Below are 22,722 nucleotides of genomic sequence, written 5' to 3' on the forward strand. Positions count from 1 at the left end.
ATCAAATATCCGATCTATTTGAAAATTTTTATGGTGCACAGGACCCAGTCAGCATCATAAAAAACTACACTAGCGAATTTGAAGCTTTAGTGAAAATGCTAACAGCAATATACCCGTATTTCAAACAAAGATCGATTAAAGCTAGATGTACAAAAATTAGAAAGAAACTATTGAAGCATTTACAGATGGCTTACTCGGATACTGAGGCATCAGAGACTGAAAGTGAGTTTTCTCAAGAATAGAGTCATGAACTTCTGTGACAATCCCAAATTTCAGTTTTATTTATTATAAATGGGCTTCTCATCAATTTTGCAGTGGAACATTAACGGTTTCTATAATAACCTTCCAATGCTCCAAATAATTCTATCCAGACACAATCCAGATATAATTTGTCTTCAGGAGACTAATTTCAAAAATGAAAACATACAAGCTTTAAAAAAATTTAAAAATTACTGCAAAAACAGAACTAACCAAGATAAAGCCAGTGGTGGAGTAGCTATCTTTGTAAAAAAGTCAATTGAAACTACATTAGTTCCTCTCCAAACTAATCTAGAAGCAATTTGCATTAAAGTTAACTCGAGTCCAAATATCTACGTTTGTAACTTATACTTACCTTCATCAACGCAAGTAGACTCAGAAGCATTAACTGAACTCTTACAACAAATTCCCCAGCCCAGGCTTATTTTGGGCGATTTTAATGCTCACAACTTTTCATGGGGCTCTTCTACTATAAATAGCAGAGGAAGATTGCTGGAAGAGATATTTGAACAGTCCAACCTTTCAGTCTTAAACGACGGCAGACCCACTAGATTTAATATACAGAACGGTGAATCTTCATGTATAGACCTTACGATATGCGAACCAGGTCTGACCCCACAGCTCACCTGGGATAGGCTGGATTTCTTGTATAACAGTGATCACTACCCAATTTTTATTCATAACAACAAAAACCAACGTGGACGGACATTTACCCCAAAATGGAATTTAAAAAAACCTAACTGGAATCTTTTTTCAAATTTAGTCGAAAGCAGTATGACCACATTTAAAAGCACCTCAAAGATAGACGAGAGCCTTAAGAACATTGTTACCATTATCACAGAAGCAGCAGAAAGAGCAATAGGAAAAACTTCATACATTAAACAACGCAACCCCGTCCCATGGTGGAACCATGAATGCAAAACAGCAGTTGAATCTAGCAAAAGAGCTTTTAACAAATACAAGCGCTACAAGACTCTCGAGAATAAAATTGAATATACAAAACAACGTGCAATAGCCAAGAAGACAACTAGAAATGCCAAACGCGTCATGGACTCAATATGTATCAACGTTAAATGCAAACACTCCCATGACTGAAGTATGGAACAAAGTCAGAAGAATATCTGGATTAAACAGCAATCAGAATATCAAAAGCCTCGAGAGAAATGGAAAGGCAGTTACTAGTAATACTGAGATTGCTAAAATCCTTGCTAACACATACAAAAACCGATCCAGTAATATTAATTATAAAAGATCTTTCATTAATTACAAACAACATGAAGAAAATAAGAAAATTAGCATTACTCCTAACACAGATGAACCGTTAAATTTACCCATTTCTCAATTAGAGTATACGGAAGCATTATCAAATATTAAAGAAACTAGCGCTGGCCCGGACGATATTCCTAGTATTTTTATTAAACACCTTCCAGCGAGCGCTCACAAACAACTTCTAGATCTGTTTAACATTATTTGGCTTCAACACAAATTTCCTGAAAAATGGCATGAATCCATAGTAATACCTATACAAAAACCTAATAGTATTAAGACAAGTCCCGAGTCATACAGACCGATATCTTTAACATGCGCCATGTGTAAGTTACTAGAAAAGATTATTAACAATAGACTAAGATGGCACTTGGAGAGACAAGATTTGATTATTCCAGAACAAAGTGGTTTTAGAGACCAAAGGTCAACTATAGATAATATCATAGATTTGGAGAGTGACATTTCTGAAGCATTCGCACTAGGGGGTAAATGTCTAGCGGTTTTCTTTGACATATCAAGAGCTTTCGATACAGCCTGGCACGACTATATAATAAAAAAATTACATAGTTGGAACATTCAAGGTCACAGCCTATTCTTTATTAAAAATTTCCTTCAAAATAGAACTTTCAGAGTTAGGACAAATAACATAACATCAGATATAATGTATCCAGAAAATGGTATCCCTCAAGGCTCGGTTATAAGTCCTACTCTCTTCATAGTGGCAATCAATGATATCCTCAAAAACCTAAAATCGCCTGTAAAGGCACGAGTCTACGCAGATGATCTTGTAGTTTTCTGCAAAGGTAAAAATATACAAAATATATTTCGTCATACACAGAACTTTATACAAGACTTAGAAATCTGGTCACAAAAAACAGGTTTCTGTTTTTCCGCTGAAAAAACTCGCTTCATCCTGTTTTCAAAGAGAAACGTCACAAATATCCCCAACCTAAGACTATGTGATGAAAACCTAAAGCGTGCAACGTCAATTAAGTTCTTGGGCATGACATTCGAAGAAACCCTAAGCTGGAAACTTCATATAACAAATCTGATGTTATCTTGTCACAAGCGACTAAATCTTCTAAAAACTCTGGCCAATAAAGAATGGGGTGCGGATCGCCAAACACTTTTAATGTTATACAGAACATTAATCAGATCAAAATTAGATTATGGGTCTACTGTGTATTCTACAGCGGCTAAGACGCTGCTGAAAAAACTTGACAGTCTTCACAATCTCGCTTTACGTATAATATCTGGAGCTTTTCGCACAACACCAATCGAAAGTCTGTATTGTGAAGTTGGAGAACCCTCCTTAGAAGACAGAAGAGTTTATTTAAGTGTAGCATACGCCGCAAAAATCAGGTGTAACTCAAAAAACCCTACTATACAAAATTGTTTTACAGAAAAGTTCCCAAATCTCTTCATAAATAAACCAAGAACGGCCAAACCCTTCTACGCAAGAATTAGAAGCTACTTAAATCAAATAAACTATGCGTTCCCAGAATGCTTTCCTTCCAAACTGTCCTCAATTCCTCCGTGGCAAATAAAGAACCCTCAGTGCCTAACACACCTCATTTCTTTCGATAAACATTCAACAAACCCACAGTTAATCAAATCCGCCTTCAATGATATACTCCGCAATTACAAGGAGTATACACAAGTATACACCGATGCATCTAAATCAAATGAAGGCACTGGTGCTGCAGTCATAACCCCAACATCAACAAATAAATACAAACTCCTTTCAGAGTACTCTATTTACTCTGCTGAATTATACGCTCTATACCAGGCCACCCTTGCTGTCAATGCGTCCAGTAATACCAAATATATCATACTCACAGACTCTCTAAGTTCGGTACAGTCAATCCAATATGTCTACCCATCTAATCCTTTGGTCATCAAAATAAAACAAGAAGTTCATACCGCTCAACTGAATGGAAAAATTATCATATTCCTCTGGATACCATCCCATATTGGAATTCAAGGAAATGAAGAGGCAGACAACGCTGCAAAAGAAGCTGCAACTAGTGATAGTGAGGAGTGTACGGAAACATTTACGAGTGCGGATGTGAAAGCGGCGGTCAAACGTAAAGTGCGGTATATGTGGGAAGAAAAGTGGAAAGTGTCATCGACCAAGCTACGCGAAATTAAACAATCGATAAAACCCTGGCCAACATTACCAACAAGTCGGAGAGACCAGGTAATATTAACGCGACTCCGATTGGGTCATACGCGATTAACTAATAGTCATGTGTTTTCCTACAAACAAGAACCAAGATGTGACAACTGTAAAGAAAAGTTAACAATCAAACATTTATTGGAGAATTGCGCAGCATTAACGCCAAAGCGCATATTGTACAATATACCAAACAAACTGAGTGACATTTTAGGTCTACAGTGCAATATGTCAAATTTAAAGAGGTTCCTAAGTGCAATTAACATTTTATACAATATATAAAAACACAAATGTAATAAAAATTATTGTTCACCACTATTGTTTCGCTAATAGCCAATTTGGCTGATGCGATTTTTGTTAATAATAAAAAAAAAAAAAAATTCCTGTAATAAGTTTAGTTATCATACTTAGATGCATCAGATACTACTTGTCAATACGTTTCAAACTTATTTTTACGGATCAAAATCAGTTAAACCGTTCAAAAGTTATAGAACTCCAAATGTATAATTAGTGCAGGAACTGAAACTTTTCACTTCGCAATTTTTACTTGGGGGTGGAAATTTTTTATTATATTTTGACCGCAAATGTTGGTAAAAACATTAATTGTAAGCAAAAAATGTTTTATTCATTTTTTTGATAAAAATAGTTTTCGATTTATTGGTTATTTATTTATAGTGTTAGTTTCATATCGAAAAAATCAATGTTGTTAATCAGTTTTCCCCTAATAACTCAAAAAGTTTTTGCTTTATCAAAACAACTTTACTTAACGAATATATACCTTTTATTAAAAAAGAAACAAAGTGTTTTTTTAATTTTCTTTAAGACCAATAGTAATCGAGCTGTACTTTATTATATGTTAAGCTTTTCTTCGTCAAATACTAAAACGGAAAAACTATGCATTTTTCGAGGATAACTTATAGAAACTAATTTTAAATGTTTAAAAAGATCTATCTTCAAAAATAGAAAATAAAGTATGTACATAGCTTAAAAATTAAGTGACTTATAATGAAAAGAATGCCAGTCCCTATTTTTTCGGTCAAAAAGTTATCAGAAACAGCCCCCTAATTACCACCCTAATTAAAATTAGTCATCGACATTATTGCGTATTTTTTATTTATGTATTTTTAATAGATTACAGAAGTTTGACCTGCTCAAAACAATTAGTTTTTAAAAAACTGGAGTTTAAAGCGAATAACGAATTTTTGTAGTTTGATGAAACATGCCCTTTTCTTCAGAATAGAAAGATTAGCATCACAGATACGAAAAAATGTTTAGATATGAAAATGTAGCTTGTTTAATTCTTAAGAACTTGGTATATGAAAATTTTTCTACAACAAGAATTCAGTAAGTTACAGACAATTAGAACTTGTAATAACATGCAAAACCCACCTTTACCAAGCCTTTCAACGTCACCTCTTTTTGCAACTGAGGATTTTAAAAAGATTTAATATTAATAGCCTTATCAATAGCCTTGAGTTAAGCTTTCAAATGGTGTGTAAGCCGTCAGGATCAGACATATACTGAAAAACTGAAAAACTATGAAAATTTTGGTTTTTCGACAATTACTCAAAATCTCATCCTACGAATTGCGCCAATAACTGAGCGTTTGTAGGAGGTCTCTAGTCGCATCTAACAGTGTATACGATACCGCATATCTGGGAAAATTCAAATTTTTAAGTTATAGGCTTCATAAGTATGATCAAATCTATTTCTTATGGGAAAAACGGTTTTTCAAGCTCAATAATTCCTGTAATACGTTCAGTTATCGTACTTGATCTTGGATGCATCAGATACTACTTGTCAATACGTTTCAAACTCATGTTTATTGATCAAAATCAGTTAAGCCGCTCAGAAGTTATAGAGCTCCAAATGTATAATTAGTCCAGGGACTGAAACTTTTCACTTCCCAATTTTTACAGAATGGACCGATTTGCTTGAAAATTTGACAATAAGTAGTGGATAGTCCAAGGATCAAAATCTATATGATGCCGAAAGACGCTTTTACTATGGGGTGGTTGGCACCCCATCTCGGGGGTGGAAATGTTGGTAAAAACATTAATTGTAAGCAAAAAATGTTTTATACATTTTTTTGATAAAATTAATAGTTTTCGATTTATTGGTTATCGAAAGTGTTTTATATCGAAAAAATCAATGTTATTAATCAGTTTTCTGCTAATAACTCTAAAAGTTTTTGTTTTACTTTACTTAACCATTATATACCTTTTAAAAAAGAAACAAGGTGTGTTTTTTTTTTAATTTTCTTTAAGGCCAATGGTAATCGAGCTGTACTTTATTATAATATGTTAGCTTTTCTTCGAGAAAATACTAAATAATTTCAAAGTCAAAAGACATAAAAACTATACATTTTTTTAAATGTTTAAAAAGATCTATCTTCAAAAATAAAAAATAAAGTCTGTAGCTTAAAAATTAAGTGACTTATAATGAAAATAATGTCAGTCCCTATTTTTTCAGTCAAAAAGTTATCGGAAACAACCCCCTAATTACCACCCTAATTAAAATTAGTCATCGACCTTATTCCGTATTTTTTATTTATGTATTTTTAATAACAGGGGCATGTTTGGTAAAACATGCCCCTTTCTTCAGAATAGAAAGATTTGCATCAGAGATGCGAAAAAATGTTTAGAAATGAAAATGTAGCTTGTTTAATTCGTAAGAACTTGGTATATGAAAATTTTTTCTACGACAAAAATTGAGTGAGCTACAGACAATTAGAACTTGTAATAACATGCAAAAACCACCTTTACCAACCCTTTCAAAGTCACCTCTTTTTGCGACTGAGGATTTTAAAAGGATTTAATATTATATTATAGTGTATACTTCATATTCGGGAAAATTCTAATTTTAAGTGATAGGCTTCATAAGTATGATCGAATCTATTATCTATGGGAAAAACGGTTTTTCAAGCTCAATAATTCCTGTAATAGCTTCAGTTATCTTACTTGACCTTCGATGCATCAGATATTACTTGTCAACATGTTTCAAACTCATGTTTAGGGATCAAAATCGGTTAAGCCGTTTAAAAGTTATTAAGCTACAAAACTATAATCCAATTAACGATTATTCCGTTTATGTAGATGCAGTGGTTACGACGCAACGGGCAATCCAAGTTTATTTACCGACCATTCCAATATCTTTTTCAATCTATTTCGAATAGAAAAAAATCTAGTGTACATTCGATGGACACTAGATCAGTTGGGAGGTAATGCGACAAAGGCGACCATTTATAAAACTTAACGTGTAATCGAGAAACATTGCATTCAACTTCATACATTTAATTTATAAGTAACTTTGAAAAACTCCCGATACAAGAATAAAAAACCGCTAAACGCCGTAAAAATGAGTGGCGCATACAATATTCCAGCTACAAAAGATCTGATATGTATATTACGTGGCGCGAAAATGTATTTTCATTTTGATGCAAACCAAGAGTCTAGTTTTAATTTAAAAGATGTTTCCATAATATTTGCTAAATTTGAAGTAAACGCGCCACAAAAGAGATTCAAAATTCAAACTGTATCAAAGTTAATCTTTTGTGGCGCGTTTACTTCAAATTTAGCAAATATTATGGAAAAATCTTTTAAATTAAAACTGGAATTTTGTTTTGCATCAAAATGAAAATACATTTTCGCGCCACGTAATATTCATATCAGATCTTTTGTAGCTGGAATATTGTATGCGTCACTCATTTTTACGGCGTTTAGCGGTTTTTTATTCTTGTATTATTTATACGACACAATATAAAAAAGTCTGTATGTTTTTTATAGAATCGTAAACTTTGCATTTGATCATATATTCAGCTGACGCTTCTTTCGTACAATCTAAAATTCATAAATTAATGGTTTATACTTTTTAATCTTTGCCAAACTACATAATTCAAGAATATTCTTTTATTATTAACTAGCTGACCCGGCAAACTTCATACCGCCTTAGAACTAAAAAATAATGTTTAAAAGTTAAATACCTAAAAATTACCAGAAGGCAAAAAATACTCAAAAATATTGCATATACTTTTTTTCTAATAAACAATATTATTTTTGTGGTGTCTGCGTAAATAATGATTACTAAGAAACCTTCCAGGGTTCATGTAGGTACAACAACTTTGCTTGAGGTCATCATATTATGATAATGCATAGTTTACGATTCGATAAGGGGCTTACAGACAAATATTCATTTTTATATATTATAGAGAACAAGGAAATATTTAGATTAATAAGGGGTTGGTGATAAAAAAGTAAAAAATTAGGGTCCAAAAACATAAAAAATGGGGGGGCAACCCCCTTTTTCACTTTGATTGGTCGTACTAACTAAGGAAGCTTTAGGGGATTATGTACAACATCTTTGTTTATTAAGGAGGTCAATCATAATTCATAATAATATGATCAAATGCATACCTAGTTTACGATTCTATAAAAGACATATAGACTTTTTTATATTGTGTCGTATAAATAATAAAAACGTGGTATTATCAAAAAATAATTATTTTTTAAATCAGAATGTCAATTTTAAAAACAAAAAAGATTTTCAGGGCCAGGATTTGAACCCGAGTCGTCTGGGTGAAAGCCAGTAGCTAGTAGCCTAATAAAATAAAAAATGTCAAAATGTAAATTCGTACAGGTTAAAACAAATTTTATATCAAAGTTACAGGGTGTTTTATTTAAAAATTTAAAAATTATTGTTACCAAGTACTTTAAAACTATTTGACGTATCCTTATCATACTTGGCAGAAAGTGTGGCTATTATACACACTACTAAATTGTGATTAATAAACGTTTCTAGCTAGTGCCAGAGGCGTACGACAGGGGATAGTGAATGATTGACCCTTACCAAATTCTACGCCACTGAGTGAATTACTATTTTAGCGAAATTTTTCGATTCTCCAATACTTTGTGTGTAAATAACTTTATTGGTATCGATAAAGTCATCAGTTTGAGAGATATTGGAAGTTTAAAATGAATTAATGAATGAATCAAAATAGCTATGCTGTTTCATTTTTAACGTCCAATATCTCGAAAACTAATGACAATCGTTACCAGTAAAGGGTATATTATTTACATAGAAAGTATTGGAGACTCGAAAAATTTCGCTGAATAGTTAATACCTCAGTGGCGTAGAATTTGGGAAGGGTCAACCATTAACTATCCCCTGTCGTACGCCACTGGTAGTAGCTAGAAACTTTAATTTATCACAATTTAGTAGATTGTATAGTACCCACACTTTCTGCCAAGTATGATAAGGATACGGCAAATAGTTTGAAAGTACTTAGTAAAAATAAAATTTAAATAAAACACCCTGTAACTCAGTGTGTAACATTTTATTTAAGTGATTTTAGACCAATCTTAATATTTTTAGATCTAGAATCTACAATTTAGAGATTCGACATTCTTAATGAAACTTAACCCTAAAAGGGCCCGTAGTAATATAACTCCAAGAAAAAAAAGAAGAGGAAAAATAGACAAAAAAATTGTTAATTAGTGAAAAATTCCCAGGAACCCAATTATCGAAACAGCCTTTAAAAATATTTAATCCCCGCGACGTAATTAAAAAACAAGTTATAAACGTTTAATTATAACAAGTTAGTTATAATTTTCAAATGCCATTTTAGAGGGAAGTTTAATTGAAATTTGAATTTATCAATACAGTTATCGAAAATATACATAAAAATAAAAATAATAAGATTTAATACAGGTGAATATTTCTTTGGCAACAACCGCGTTGTTGCAAATGAAAATAGAGTAACATTTTATAAACAAATTCAATATCTCAAAAAATATTAAATATTTTTGGACCAATTTTTTTTTTTTTGGTTAATACTAATAACATAGCGCAACTTCTCCTGTAGAATAAGATATTCTATAGTGCTTATTTAAAACGCTAAAAATAATTTTTTGCAAATTTGTTTTAAAAGTTTTATGTATAATTATTTGAATAAATAGGGGGTCAAATTTAATTTAGTAAGTCTTATGTAATAGATTTACCCTTCAATTTCGCAGAAAGCAATCCTATAGACCTTCATTAGTAATTGAATGACCTCAGCAGTTAAAAAAGTAATTTTTTTGCAAAAATGACCCCGTTTTAATTATTTAAACAATGATCCCCTTGTATGATTTGGATACTTTCTGGAAAATATCTTTTGTACCCACCTAAACTTTGATATAAAATTTGTTTCAACCTGTACGAATTTACATTTTGATTTACATGTAGTGTAATTTTATTTTACTAGACTATACGTAATCTTGGCTATTACGGAGTCACGGAGATAAATATTTGACATATAACGTAGCGGTTTTCCATCAAGTTTCACATTTTACCTTTTCTTGGCTAAAATCCCCAGTTTTGGGCCAGCTGACACATCATTTGTTAATAAGCTTTGGAACACCTAACTAAATATAAAGAAATCAGCCATGCTAAAATGCTCCGGTCAAATTTGACACTATCTCCCGGGCTATTATTTATCATTCTTTTTGCAGTATTTTGTGTTTAATGTTATTACTTGTATTTAAAGTTACATCATTAAAAAGTATAAAGACTGTTAACCACATAATAATAATGATATTACTTATATTCCGTACTGCAAGTACGTCATTAAGTAAGTCTTTATAAATGATATTTCGTAAATTTTTCGTTATTTTATCTGTATAGTGTCACAACTCCAAAAAAAAATAATTTTTTTAATATTTTCAATATAGGCAATTTTGGCAATTTTAGCAAATTGAAAAAAATTACTTACTAAAATCACTAACCAGTTGTGTCTGAGTTTATCGAACCGACTATACAGGGTGAGGCAAATAAAGGGCCTATTAGAAATATCTCGAGAACTAAAGGCAACAGAATCATGAAAATTGGAATAAAGGGGTTTTGAAGGATGATCTATTAAATGAAAATATTTTTATCTCTTTGCAACTTCCGGTTATACCGGAAGGTGCTTATAACTTCGTTTTTTTAAATGGGATACCCTGTATATTTTTACATGTTTGGATTCTCTTCGATGTCTTCTTTCTTAAAATATGAGGTTTTGTAATATTATACAGGGTATTTTAAAAGATAATTACGTTTCTTTATTGATTTCGTAGCAAAATTAACACCCTGTAGAATTGTAGTAGTTTGACATCTAAAACTCTACTTACGTTCAAATGATTTTTAATATACTCTACTATTGTTAAGAATCATTAGTATAGCCAAATTTTTAATTTTAGTATACAGGGTTGGTCGAAATTCGGAATGAGTATTTTCTGAGTTTTCTTAAATGGAACACCCTGTATTTTAGTATTGTAATGAAATGATATTTTATGGTACTTTTTTATTTCTTAAGCATTCCCTATACCTACCTGCTTTAATTTGTGCTTAATTGTTAATCGCACCAACAATCTTAACTAAGTAGGTATTTCGATAGCTAAACCATTATTGGTAATTTTAAGGGCCAGTCTGGATTAATATGTATTTATTTCTGAAAAATTATTTGGGATTGAGTATTTTCACGGCCAACCTAATAAAATTTTACGTATTTTTTGTTGCAATTAATGTTTAGCTTGAATCACCAATAACTCACAAATTAAAGCAGTTAGGTATAGGGAATGCTTAAGAATGTCGTGGATGCGGAATTTGAGAGAGTGGTTTGGCTGCACCACTAATGAACTTTTTAGGTCAGCTGTAAACAAAGTCAGGGTAGCCTTGATGATTTCCAATTTCCGATAGGAGTGGCACAAGAAGAAGAAGAAGAATGCTTAAGAAATAAAAAAGTACTATAAAATATCATTTCACTACAATACAAAAATACAGGGTGTTCCATTTAAGAAAACTCAGAAAATACTCATTCCGAGTTTCGACCAACCCTGTATACTAAAATTAAAAATTTAGCTATACTAATGATTCTTAACAATAATAGAGTATATTAAAAATCATTTGAACGTAAGTAGAGTTTTAGATGTAAAACTACTACAATTCTACAGGGTGTGAATATTGCTACGAAATTAATAAAAAAACGTAATTATCTTTTAAAATACCCTGTATAATATACAAACCTTATATTTTAAGAAAGAAGACATCGAAGAGAATCCAAAAATGTAAAAATATACAGGGTGTCCCATTTAAAAAAACGAAGTTATAAGCAACTTCCGGTATAACCGGAAGTTGCAAAGAGATAAAAATATTTTCATTTAATAGATCATCCTTCAAAACCCCTTTATTCCAATTTTCATGATTCTGTTGCCTTTAGTTCTCGAGATATTTCTAATAGGCCAGTTATCTGCCTCACCCTATATACTAGACGTTTCATATCCAAACAAAGCGTTGTCATGAAGCATCTAGACTAGAGGTAAGGTGATTTGTGACGATCGTTTTTTATACTGCACTTTTTTGCGGCACTTTTTTGTCGGACAAATACTTTTTTAATAAACATACAAGAGTAAAAAACCGCTATACGCCGTAAAAATGAGCGGCGCACACAATATTCCAGCTACAAAAGAGCTGATATGAATATTATGTGGCGCGGTAATGTATTTTCATTTTGATGGAAAATAAAATTCTAGTTTTATTTTAAATAAAAGATTTTTCCATAATATTTGCCAAATTTGAAGTAAAACGCGCCACAAAAGGATAACTTTGACAGAATTTGCATTTGAAGCTCTTTTGTGGCGCGTTTTACTTCAAATTTAGCAAATATTATGGAAAAATCTTTTAAAATAAAACTAGAATTTTATTTTCCATCAAAATGAAAATACATTATCGCGCCACGCAATATTCATATCAGCTCTTTTGTAGCTGGAATATTGTGTGCGCCACTCATTTTTACGGCGTATAGCGGTTTTTTACTCTTGTATCAGGAGTTTTCCAAAGTTATTTATAAATAAAATGTAGGTATGAAGTTGAATGCAATGTTTATCGAATACACGTTAATCTTTATAAATAGTGTCGCATTTATGGATAGTATGCGCCACTGGCGAGAACTGCCGTTCTCTGGTAATAAGTTTTTAACGTACAGCATCCAAAAAAACACCGCTAACTTACATTATTATGCTTCCAATTGGATTTTTCCATTTTTTTTTTCAAAAAAATTATTGCTTTTTTAAACCTAACTTTTTTATTTTTTGTATTAGAAAGTTTGTTAAAAAAATTTTTTTGTAGGTTTTTATAAGATCTAAAAGACTATTAATATTAAATCCTTTTAAAATCCTCAGTCGCAAAAAGAGGTGACTTTGAAAGGGTTGGTAAAGGTGGTTTTTGCATGTTATTACAAGTTCTAATTGTCTGTAGCTCACTCAATTTTTGTCGTAGAAAAAATTTTCATATACCAAGTTCTTACGAATTAAACAAGCTACATTTTCATTTCTAAACATTTTTTCGCATCTCTGATGCAAATCTTTCTATTCTGAAGAAAGGGGCATGTTTTACCAAACATGCCCCTGTTATTAAAAATACATAAATAAAAAATACGGAATAAGGTCGATGACTAATTTTAATTAGGGTGGTAATTAGGGGGTTGTTTCCGATAACTTTTTGACTGAAAAAATAGGGACTGACATTATTTTCATTATAAGTCACTTAATTTTTAAGCTACAGACTTTATTTTTTATTTTTGAAGATAGATCTTTTTAAACATTTAAAAAAATGTATAGTTTTTATGTCTTTTGACTTTGAAATTATTTAGTATTTTCTCGAAGAAAAGCTAACATATTATAATAAAGTACAGCTCGATTACCATTGGCCTTAAAGAAAATTAAAAAAAAAACACACCTTGTTTCTTTTTTAAAAGGTATATAATGGTTAAGTAAAGTAAAACAAAAACTTTTAGAGTTATTAGCAGAAAACTGATTAATAACATTGATTTTTTCGATATAAAACACTTTCGATAACCAATAAATCGAAAACTATTAATTTTATCAAAAAAATGTATAAAACATTTTTTGCTTACAATTAATGTTTTTACCAACATTTCCACCCCCGAGATGGGGTGCCAACCACCCCATAGTAAAAGCGTCTTTCGGCATCATATAGATTTTGATCCTTGGACTATCCACTACTTATTGTCAAATTTTCAAGCAAATCGGTCCATTCTGTAAAAATTGGGAAGTGAAAAGTTTCAGTCCCTGGACTAATTATACATTTGGAGCTCTATAACTTCTGAGCGGCTTAACTGATTTTGATCAATAAACATGAGTTTGAAACGTATTGACAAGTAGTATCTGATGCATCCAAGATCAAGTACGATAACTGAACGTATTACAGGAATTATTGAGCTTGAAAAACCGTTTTTCCCATAAGAAATAGATTTGATCATACTTATGAAGCCTATAACTTAAAAATTTGAATTTTCCCAGATATGCGGTATCGTATACACTGTTAGATGCGACTAGAGACCTCCTACAAACGCTCAGTTATTGGCGCAATTCGTAGGTTGAAATTTTGAGAAATTGTCGAAAAACCAAAATTTTCAAAGTTTAATTTTTCAGTTTTTCGGCTATGGGGAGCAGTGTATGTCTCAGCTTGATAACTTAGGCACCATTTAAAAGTTTAACCCAACCCTATTGATCTGGTGTACTTGCGGTTTACCTTTCTCTCCTTGAACCTAAGATATATACGCCCAAAAAATATGCTATTTTGTATCTCCCTAGCCCTCTAGCTGGCTTACGGGTAGTCAAAAGTCAAAAATTACACCGGTTCTGAATCGGCTCTCACACCCCCTTAAAACATAGAAAAAAAAATCAGATCGGTGTAACTTTTCCACACACATATATACATACATACAAACATATCCACAAACATTTTCCCCTTTTTAAATAAAAATTGAGTCATATTTCTGAGCACGGTAACTTTTGAATGGTATAACCGATTTTCAAAGTTAGACATCCGTTGGAAAGGTAATGATCAGTATTATCAGAAGCCGTAAAGGTAGGACTTAAATTTTTGAAATTTTTGGGAGTTTTGGGGACGAGAACGAAAAACAGACCCTAAATGGAAAGGGTCGTAAAATCCACACCCATGGACCAAAATGGAGAGTTGACATATGGATGGGTGAGTCTTTTCCTAAACTTTAAGATGAGATTTGGTCCAATTTTCAATTTTGTCAGATTTAGAAAATCGAAAATTTCGTGTATATATAGTGTCGCTTGTATAGTAGGGGTATTGTTGTTGGGGTTGTGCGCCACTGACGAGAACTGCCGTTCTCTGGTAATATTATTTGAACGTTAAAAAATTAAAATTATGACTTTTGTAATCGCAAAACGTACCCTACCATAATTAACATATTTACGTTGTCGGACTAACGAAACGAGGCTGTTATTAGTAGGGAGCGGATTTTATGCTAAATGCATATTGCTTGCATATTTCGCATATTTGAGAACTTTACCAAATTTTGCATATTTTTAAAGAAACGTGCATATTATTATTATGTGTCTATTTAAAAACATTTTTGTCCAAACTAAATTTTTTTTAATATTTTTTAAATTTTTTTAAATTTTTTTTTTAATTTGACACAAAATATTCCCCCGCACATGCTGTCATATCTTTTCGAGAAGTACCTGAAGTCGGCTCATTCACTACCTTTTCGGTTTTTTTTGAGATAACTCCCGATCTTTACCCACAAAGTGCATCTAATGTTTGTAGGATGTTAAATGCTTTATTGTTAAGAGAATATAACATCATAACCTCTAAACATAGTTTTACGATTCTCTAAGTTTAAGTACGATTTAAATCAAATCCCGTAAATCAGTAAAATTAGTCACCTTTAGTCGGTCAATGCAAATGTTTAGTTTTTGTGTAAAAGTACTTTTGTTTGTGTGTGTGTTTGTGTTTTGTGTTTTATTGGCACTGGTTTTCACAACCAACTGGCCAGTCAATTTCATAATTGTTTTTTTAGACTATAACTTATCACTAACTCAGGGGAGTAATGTGTAGTGTGTGTCTTGAGTAAGTGTCTTGTTACTTTGCAAAGTCGACGTCATTATCTTTGCAAAGAGACGCTAATTGTATCCGAACGTCTGCGGTCCCTCCGGTGAATACCGATCCCACAAGGACAGAAACCATTTTTATTTATTAATTTATAATAAACGAAAAATTTCTGACCTTGGTGAGATTCGAACTGACGACCTTTTCGGATTTTTCGATCCATAGGCAGGCGCTCACTTTTGTTTGTGAATAGTGCAATATGCCGAAAGATTCTAGCCTGGTTTATTCCCGGATCAGAACCTATCCCCAGCTTCTTTACATTAATGGAAAATTATTCTGCAAAGCATGTAGGAAAATGAGTTTAATATTGCTTTCTTTCTCTTTTTTCTTTAATAAATAATATTTGTCTGCTTCCTCAACATTTTTAGTTTAAACAGTTTGAAAAAGTATGTGTTATTGTTGTAGATATCATCTTAGGCAACAAAATGGCGCCCGAAAATCGTGTTTTTTTCAATTTTTGTTTTATAACTCTAAAGATTTTCACTTTACACCTATTATTTATAATAACAAACTATTATATATATATATATATATATATATATATATATATATATATATATATATATATATATAATCAAATTCCCTTCTACCTATTGGTGTCGGGATACAAACTATTATAATTAATCTATTATAACAAAACAAAAGCAAGTCTGACATTTACTAATGCGTTAGTTAGATGGCTCCATTCGAGTTACTTGGGAACAAAAAAGAATGAAGAAAATTGCTCCATGGGAAGCCGAGGAAATGCATTTTTTAACGTACACCGATCTTGAACTTTGAGATTATTTTTTCTCCAAACTAATTTTTGATTGGATTTTGCTATTTTTGGCAATTTTCACTCGTAATATCGATAGTTTTTATTATAATAATATATGTTATGAGTATTTTAAAGATATAAAAATGGGTGTGGAGAAAGAGGACAAAAATAAAAGGTGATGGTCCTGATCCTATTTTTTATATATTTGCCGCAAATTCTGGTCAACTTTGACCGGTTTTATCTCAGGAACTACTCACAATTAAATGTTTTTTCTTTTAAAAGAAGCGTCCTGTCGCTTTTTTTCCAATACCGTTTCCACAATTTAATTTAATTTAATATTTCCCGAGATATTCTATTTGTTTGTAAGCCAAAAAAATGTTTATAAATTTAAAATATTCCTGAGGCCGCTTAGATATTTTAGAGCCGCAATTTCAATTCTGTAAAGTACATTAGATAGGTACAGTGTCTTTTTATACAAAAATCATAGCTATTCTTATGTATAATAATTATTGTGGTTATTATAGCGACCGTAAATTTTTAATTAACAATTCAATTGTTGCTAAACTGTTCATTTAATTTCCATCGGCTTCTGGAATTATCATATATACGAAAAGAACATTTATATTACCAAGTTATTTAATTATTGATAAACAATTACTTATCTAAAATTTTAGTTGAAAATTAAAGATTTTGCTGGAAAACCCGCATTTTCCGGGAAAATTTTCGTCGAAGTAAATCGGGAAAAACACATCTCGATGCAGAATTTTATTACGGTGAATTTTTATTTGGGTGTTTTTGGTGTAAAGTTAAAATCTTTGGAGTTATAGAGCAAAAATTAAAAAAAAACACAATTTTCGGGCGCCATTTTGTTTACAAAAAAGTAGCACACTATTTGCGGACTTTGCATACCTATATTATTAATATATACAATCATAAGATTCGATTCCAGCAATAAAATAGCTGGTAAATAACTTTTCCTTGTATTTTGCTAATTAGCCCAAAGAGAACAGTTAAATGAGAACATAGTGGTATGTCTGTACTCTCATCTAGCTAAATAGCAAAAAATGGAGATTGTTTTGCTTTGCTGCTTCAACTATGTCTTCGGCCATATCATTAATGCGACGTTTCACAGTGTTGTTAGAAAGAGTTATTTGAGATAACTTTGGCTTACTCTGCGTTCCCAGAATAATAGCAGCTGCCTTTAACAGACACGGTTTAACAAGCGGTTAATTTAGAATTTTAGAAAGACTACCTAAATTTAATTTAACGTTCAATTTGTGTCGCGCCCCCCTGACATGTCCTTACGCCCCATTGGGGGGTCCGCCCCCCAGTTTGGGAACCGCTGGTCTAGAGGAGAAGGAAGGAACAAATGCGATGGACAAACAACTTCAATAAATTTGCCGGTAGAAAAATAGAGCAGGAAATGGAAAAGAACTTACAGACCTTTTTATCAAGCAGAAAATACATTAAAAAAATAAAAATTTTAAATAAATACAACGCTAAAATCGTAATTTTATTTCGTAGCCTTCTGATCCACCCAGTGACCCGGTACTGTGGAAACTTCTGTTAAAAAAATGTTTATACATATACGTATCCAAAGATAAAACTCGCTCTGCTTAACGGCTTAACCTTGAATGAAACTGAACGTGTGAACGTCGAGTTTAGCTTAAGTAGTAGTAGTATGCGGTATGAGAGTCATCATCGGGTTTCTCGGCTATACTAAAAACTAAAGTAAACTTAAAGTACTTAAGTCTCATAACAATAACAAACAAACCCCCCACCTTGCGTTTGTAGTTCTCTTTAGCAACTTCATCATAGCAATTGGTCCGGTCAATAGTTCATAGATTTGATCAAGTGATAGTGATATCAGTTTATCATATGGAATAAAAGCCCGGCATTTTCACACTCCTGCACAGTATTAGTGAATCTTTGGTATTCGTAATAACCAGTGTAAACGTGTTGTGAGTTTGGATAGTTGATTGTTAATTTAATATTCATCCACCATGTCTCAGCTAATAAAAGAACAAGATGCAGGATTTCTTTTTAGATCGCCTCTAGAAGAAAAAGCTGTTATTCCCGATAAAATCCCCAAGTGTCCATGGACGAAGGATCTTTATAAAACGGAAAAATCTCCACACAGCAAATGGGATTGGTAAGATATTCATATTTTAATAATGGTCCTCTAGTTATTTTTGTGGCATGCTACTTTTAAATTATTCAATGAATCAAATTGTAATCTGTTTTTGTTTGAACATAACGATTGCAGTAATGGAACTATAAAAACAACTGATAATAATAGTTAGGTAATAAAAATTTTGTCATTTACACTATTTCTAATGGTTCGATTATGATTAAAGCATATGGTGAAACTGACTTATGGAATAAAATTATTTCGGTCATCGTTTTAAAAAATCATAAAAAACCCTGATACTCTTCAATTTTTACATGTAACTGTGCGCTTTTTAAAAACGTTTTGGCTTGGTTGTTGTCACGGACTCCGCAAATTTTGTAATCCATTTTAAAAATAGTTCTAGGCTATCTAGGTAACTGAAATTTTCAGAATAGCTTAGAACTAGCTAACAATGCAATATTTAACTGCTATTATACAGGGTGATTAATTAGTGGGGTAACGCCAAGTAGATCCATTATAGTAATGGATAGCGATCAAAGTCAGTAACAAAAATTGTAGCCAACTTTGAACTTCACATTACAAAATTAGTTAGAATGTTACAGGGTATTCGATAACATAGTGACAGATCAAAGTTATGTTTTTTTTAATGGAACACCCTGTATTTTATTTTATATTCGAAATCTTCTTAACTTCTGCATTACAAAAATATAAAGGTTAAGTATGTTATACATATAAAATTGGTTATAACATTTACAAAGTTATAACCAATTTTATATGAAAATCGTAACACGTTTAACTCCCTGTATAAATAAAAAGACGCACAACGGCAATGGTTTATTGATCCCATATTTTTTTATATTGTCAAAATTTTCATAAATAATCGATATTGCTAATTTTCTTTATATTGAATACAGGGTGAGTCAAATCGCAAATACATTATTTTCTCAGTAATTTTAAATGAAACACCCTGTATTTTATATTACTATCGAAGTACCATTACCGTACTTTAATTTTTATATAACATTCCCTATATCTAAATTTATTAGTTTTCGAGATATTTTCATTTTTCAGAGCAAATTATTAATTACGGGTTTAAATCTATCCAAATTTTAGGCAAGCCATGACTGAATTGTCTAAAACGGACAATTTACGATTAATGATTATTATCAATCTGTAATAAAAGTTGGCTACAATTTTTATTATTAACTTTTATTGCTATCTATTACTATAACGGATCTAAGGAGCTTTACCCCACTGATCAATCACCCTGTATGGATAAATCGATTTTTTTGATTTCAAACTAAAAATGTGACAAATGCAATGATATTTTAAAGTAGGTTAAATAAATCGATATCTACAAATTGATGGTGGGTCAGTGGCATTAGACTGCAGATCGAAAGTTCCCTAGTTCGAACACGGCTGTTGCGTATCTTTTTTTAATTCTTTTAATAAATAATTAAAGTTGATACACTTAAAATTCATATTTTATAAGTTAATTATTAAATATACCATTTCAAACAACCGTGGTATTATAAAAAGTAATTTTTTATACTAGTGTAATTTTTGGAATTATAATTTTAACAGTTAATACACCTACTAAAATTCATATTTTATTCTTTCGGAACATGTTGTGTCCTGTGTATAACAAAACCATGTTATTATAAAAAGTACTTTTTTTATTATAGTGTAATTTTTTTATATCGTCAAATTATTTCATATTCTCTCCTATAAATAGTAAAAACGTTTTATTATAAAAAAGTTCTTTTTTATAAAAGTGTAATTATTAAATATACATTTAAATGTACAGAATGATTCAGGTAAGCCTAGAATATTCCATAAGCTTTATTTTTAATGGAACACCCTGTATATTTTTATATTTTTAAAATGTGCTTGCTTAAAAATTGGATAAATACAGGATATATGATAATGATAATATCTACAGGATGAAATTTTGTAATTATTTTGTGTGGAAAACACTACTTATAGAATAAAATTGTTTGTGTCCTTATTTTAGAAGATTATAAAAAAACGTTTGAAACATAAATTTAAAAATGCGGGGTGATCCACGCAAGTCTAGCATAGTCCCTTATTTTTATTTTTAATGAAACACCCTGTATATTTTTATGTTTTAGAAGCTACTTAATAACCTTATCTCAAAAAAAGTACATTATGTATGGTCTATTATGAATAATACCAGGTGAAATTTTGAAATTAATTATTTATCACATTTTAAATAATGGTAATTTTTAAAATCAGCTAAATAGAATGCTTTTCAACCTGTACACGGAACAAATATTTCTAGAGGCACTGGAAGAGTACAATGAGGGCATCAAGATTAATGGCGTACCAATAAGTAATTTTCGATATGCAGATGATACTGTTATACTGGCCGATAACATCGAAGATTTACAGATGATGCTAAATAGAGTAAATACAACTGGCAACCGATTTGGACTGAAGATCAATAGAAAGAAAACTAAATTTATGGTGATCAGTAAAAAGAACATTCAACATATCGACCTGAATATTGAAGCCGAACGTATTGAAAGAGTACACCGATTTAAATATCTGGGATATACAGTAAATGATAAGTGGGACCCAGACGTAGAGATTAGGATCCGAATTGAAATAGCAAGATCCAAATTCATAAAAATGAGAAAGCTCTTAAGCAACCGCAACCTAAGCGTTAACCTCCGATGGCGCGCCACGAAATGCTACGTACTCTCTACGCTACTTTACGGAGTAGAAGGGTGGACGTTAACAGCAGCCAATATAAAAAAGTTAGCGGCTCTAGAAATGTGGCTGTATCGACGCATACTGAGAATACCTTGGACAGACAGAGTGACCAACACAGAGGTATTGAGACGAATGGGTAAAGAGATGAAATTGTTAACAACTGTTAAAAGGAGGAAAGCGTCATACCTGGGCCATGTGTTCCGTAATGATATGTACAGTCTGCTACAGCTTATCGTGGAAGGCAAGATTAAAGGTAGAAGATGTTTGGGCAGAAAGAAGAAATCCTGGCTGAGAAACTTGAGAGAATGGTTTCAAATACCAGAAGCTGCGAACATAATACATGCGGCACAAAACAGAGAAACCTATCGTTTGATGGTCGCCAACCTTCGGTAGAAGACGGCACATAAAAAAGAAGAAGAAGAAGCTAAATAGAAGACAGAAGAAAGATATAATTATAGCTCGCGGAGCGAACCATGGCCGATCAGAGAAATCCCCTCTGCATAGAGTTTAGGTCATTAGGTGGGTGTACGACCGACGACAGCGTTTCTCATCGGCCACGGTTCACTCCGGGAGCCGGGTCTAGGACATTATTTCGCCGTCGAGCCATTTCGCCGTCGCCGTTTCGCCGTCGAGCCATTTCGCCGTCGCCATTTCGTTGTTAGCATTCGTACTTATAATTTCGGGATGATCATTACTTGTATATAAGCTTCTTCCACTTAGCACAAAACATGAAGAAGCATGTGGCACAGATAGGCCATCTTACAGAATACAATATCGACGCCCAATTTGCCTTAAATTGTAAGATGGTGACATCCTTGGCATACGAAAATATAACTTGGTTTTACTAGCAACATCAGCATTTTATTTACACTGACATTTAGTATAAAAAAAGTTAGTATGTTATCATGTTCTCGCGACATTTAGTATAAAAAAAGTTAGTATGTTATCACGTTCTTGTAAACTTAACCAATGCCGGGATGGCGACGGCGAAACGGCCGACAGCGAACTGGCTGGACGGCAAAACGGCCGACGGCGAAGTGGCTCGATGGCGAAACGGCGACGGCGAAATGGCGACGGCGAAACGGCGACGGCGAAATGTCCCAGTCCGCCGGGAGCCAGGGCCGTGCCGTGCTATGATGCGGTGAGGCAGCCGCATCAGGCGGCATCACAAGGGGGGCGGCATAATCAGTAAAATCTAATATAATAATAGATAATTCAACATTAATGGAAAGAAGTTTTGAAAAGAATTAGACTTTTGGCTTCACAATGTTTAGCTTTTCGTGGAACAACTGATCATTTGTTTCTACCTAATAATGGAAACTTTTTAAAGTTAGTAAAATAACTCTCTGGGTTTAATCCAGTAATGGAAGAACATATCACGATAGTTCAAAGAGAGTCTGATACATGGTTTGTGATTTATTTAAGCAACAGCAGGCA

At 32.2% G+C, this 22,722-nt stretch overlaps 1 protein-coding gene across 1 annotated transcript in view; it reads left to right on the forward strand.

Annotated features, from left to right (window-relative positions):
- Nucleotides 1-17,738: 17,738 nt before the first annotated feature.
- Nucleotides 17,739-22,722, forward strand: part of LOC114336914 (cystathionine beta-synthase) — an 82,786-nt gene continuing 77,802 nt past the window's right edge. Inside the window, exon 1 of the mRNA XM_028287305.2 lies at nucleotides 17,739-18,570. Coding sequence (XP_028143106.2) covers nucleotides 18,422-18,570 — 149 coding nt within the window. The 5' untranslated portion in view covers nucleotides 17,739-18,421. The remainder of the gene's footprint in view (nucleotides 18,571-22,722) is intronic.

This window comes from Diabrotica virgifera, chromosome 6 (genome assembly GCF_917563875.1).
Source record: "Diabrotica virgifera virgifera chromosome 6, PGI_DIABVI_V3a".
NCBI lineage: Eukaryota > Metazoa > Arthropoda > Insecta > Coleoptera > Chrysomelidae > Diabrotica > Diabrotica virgifera.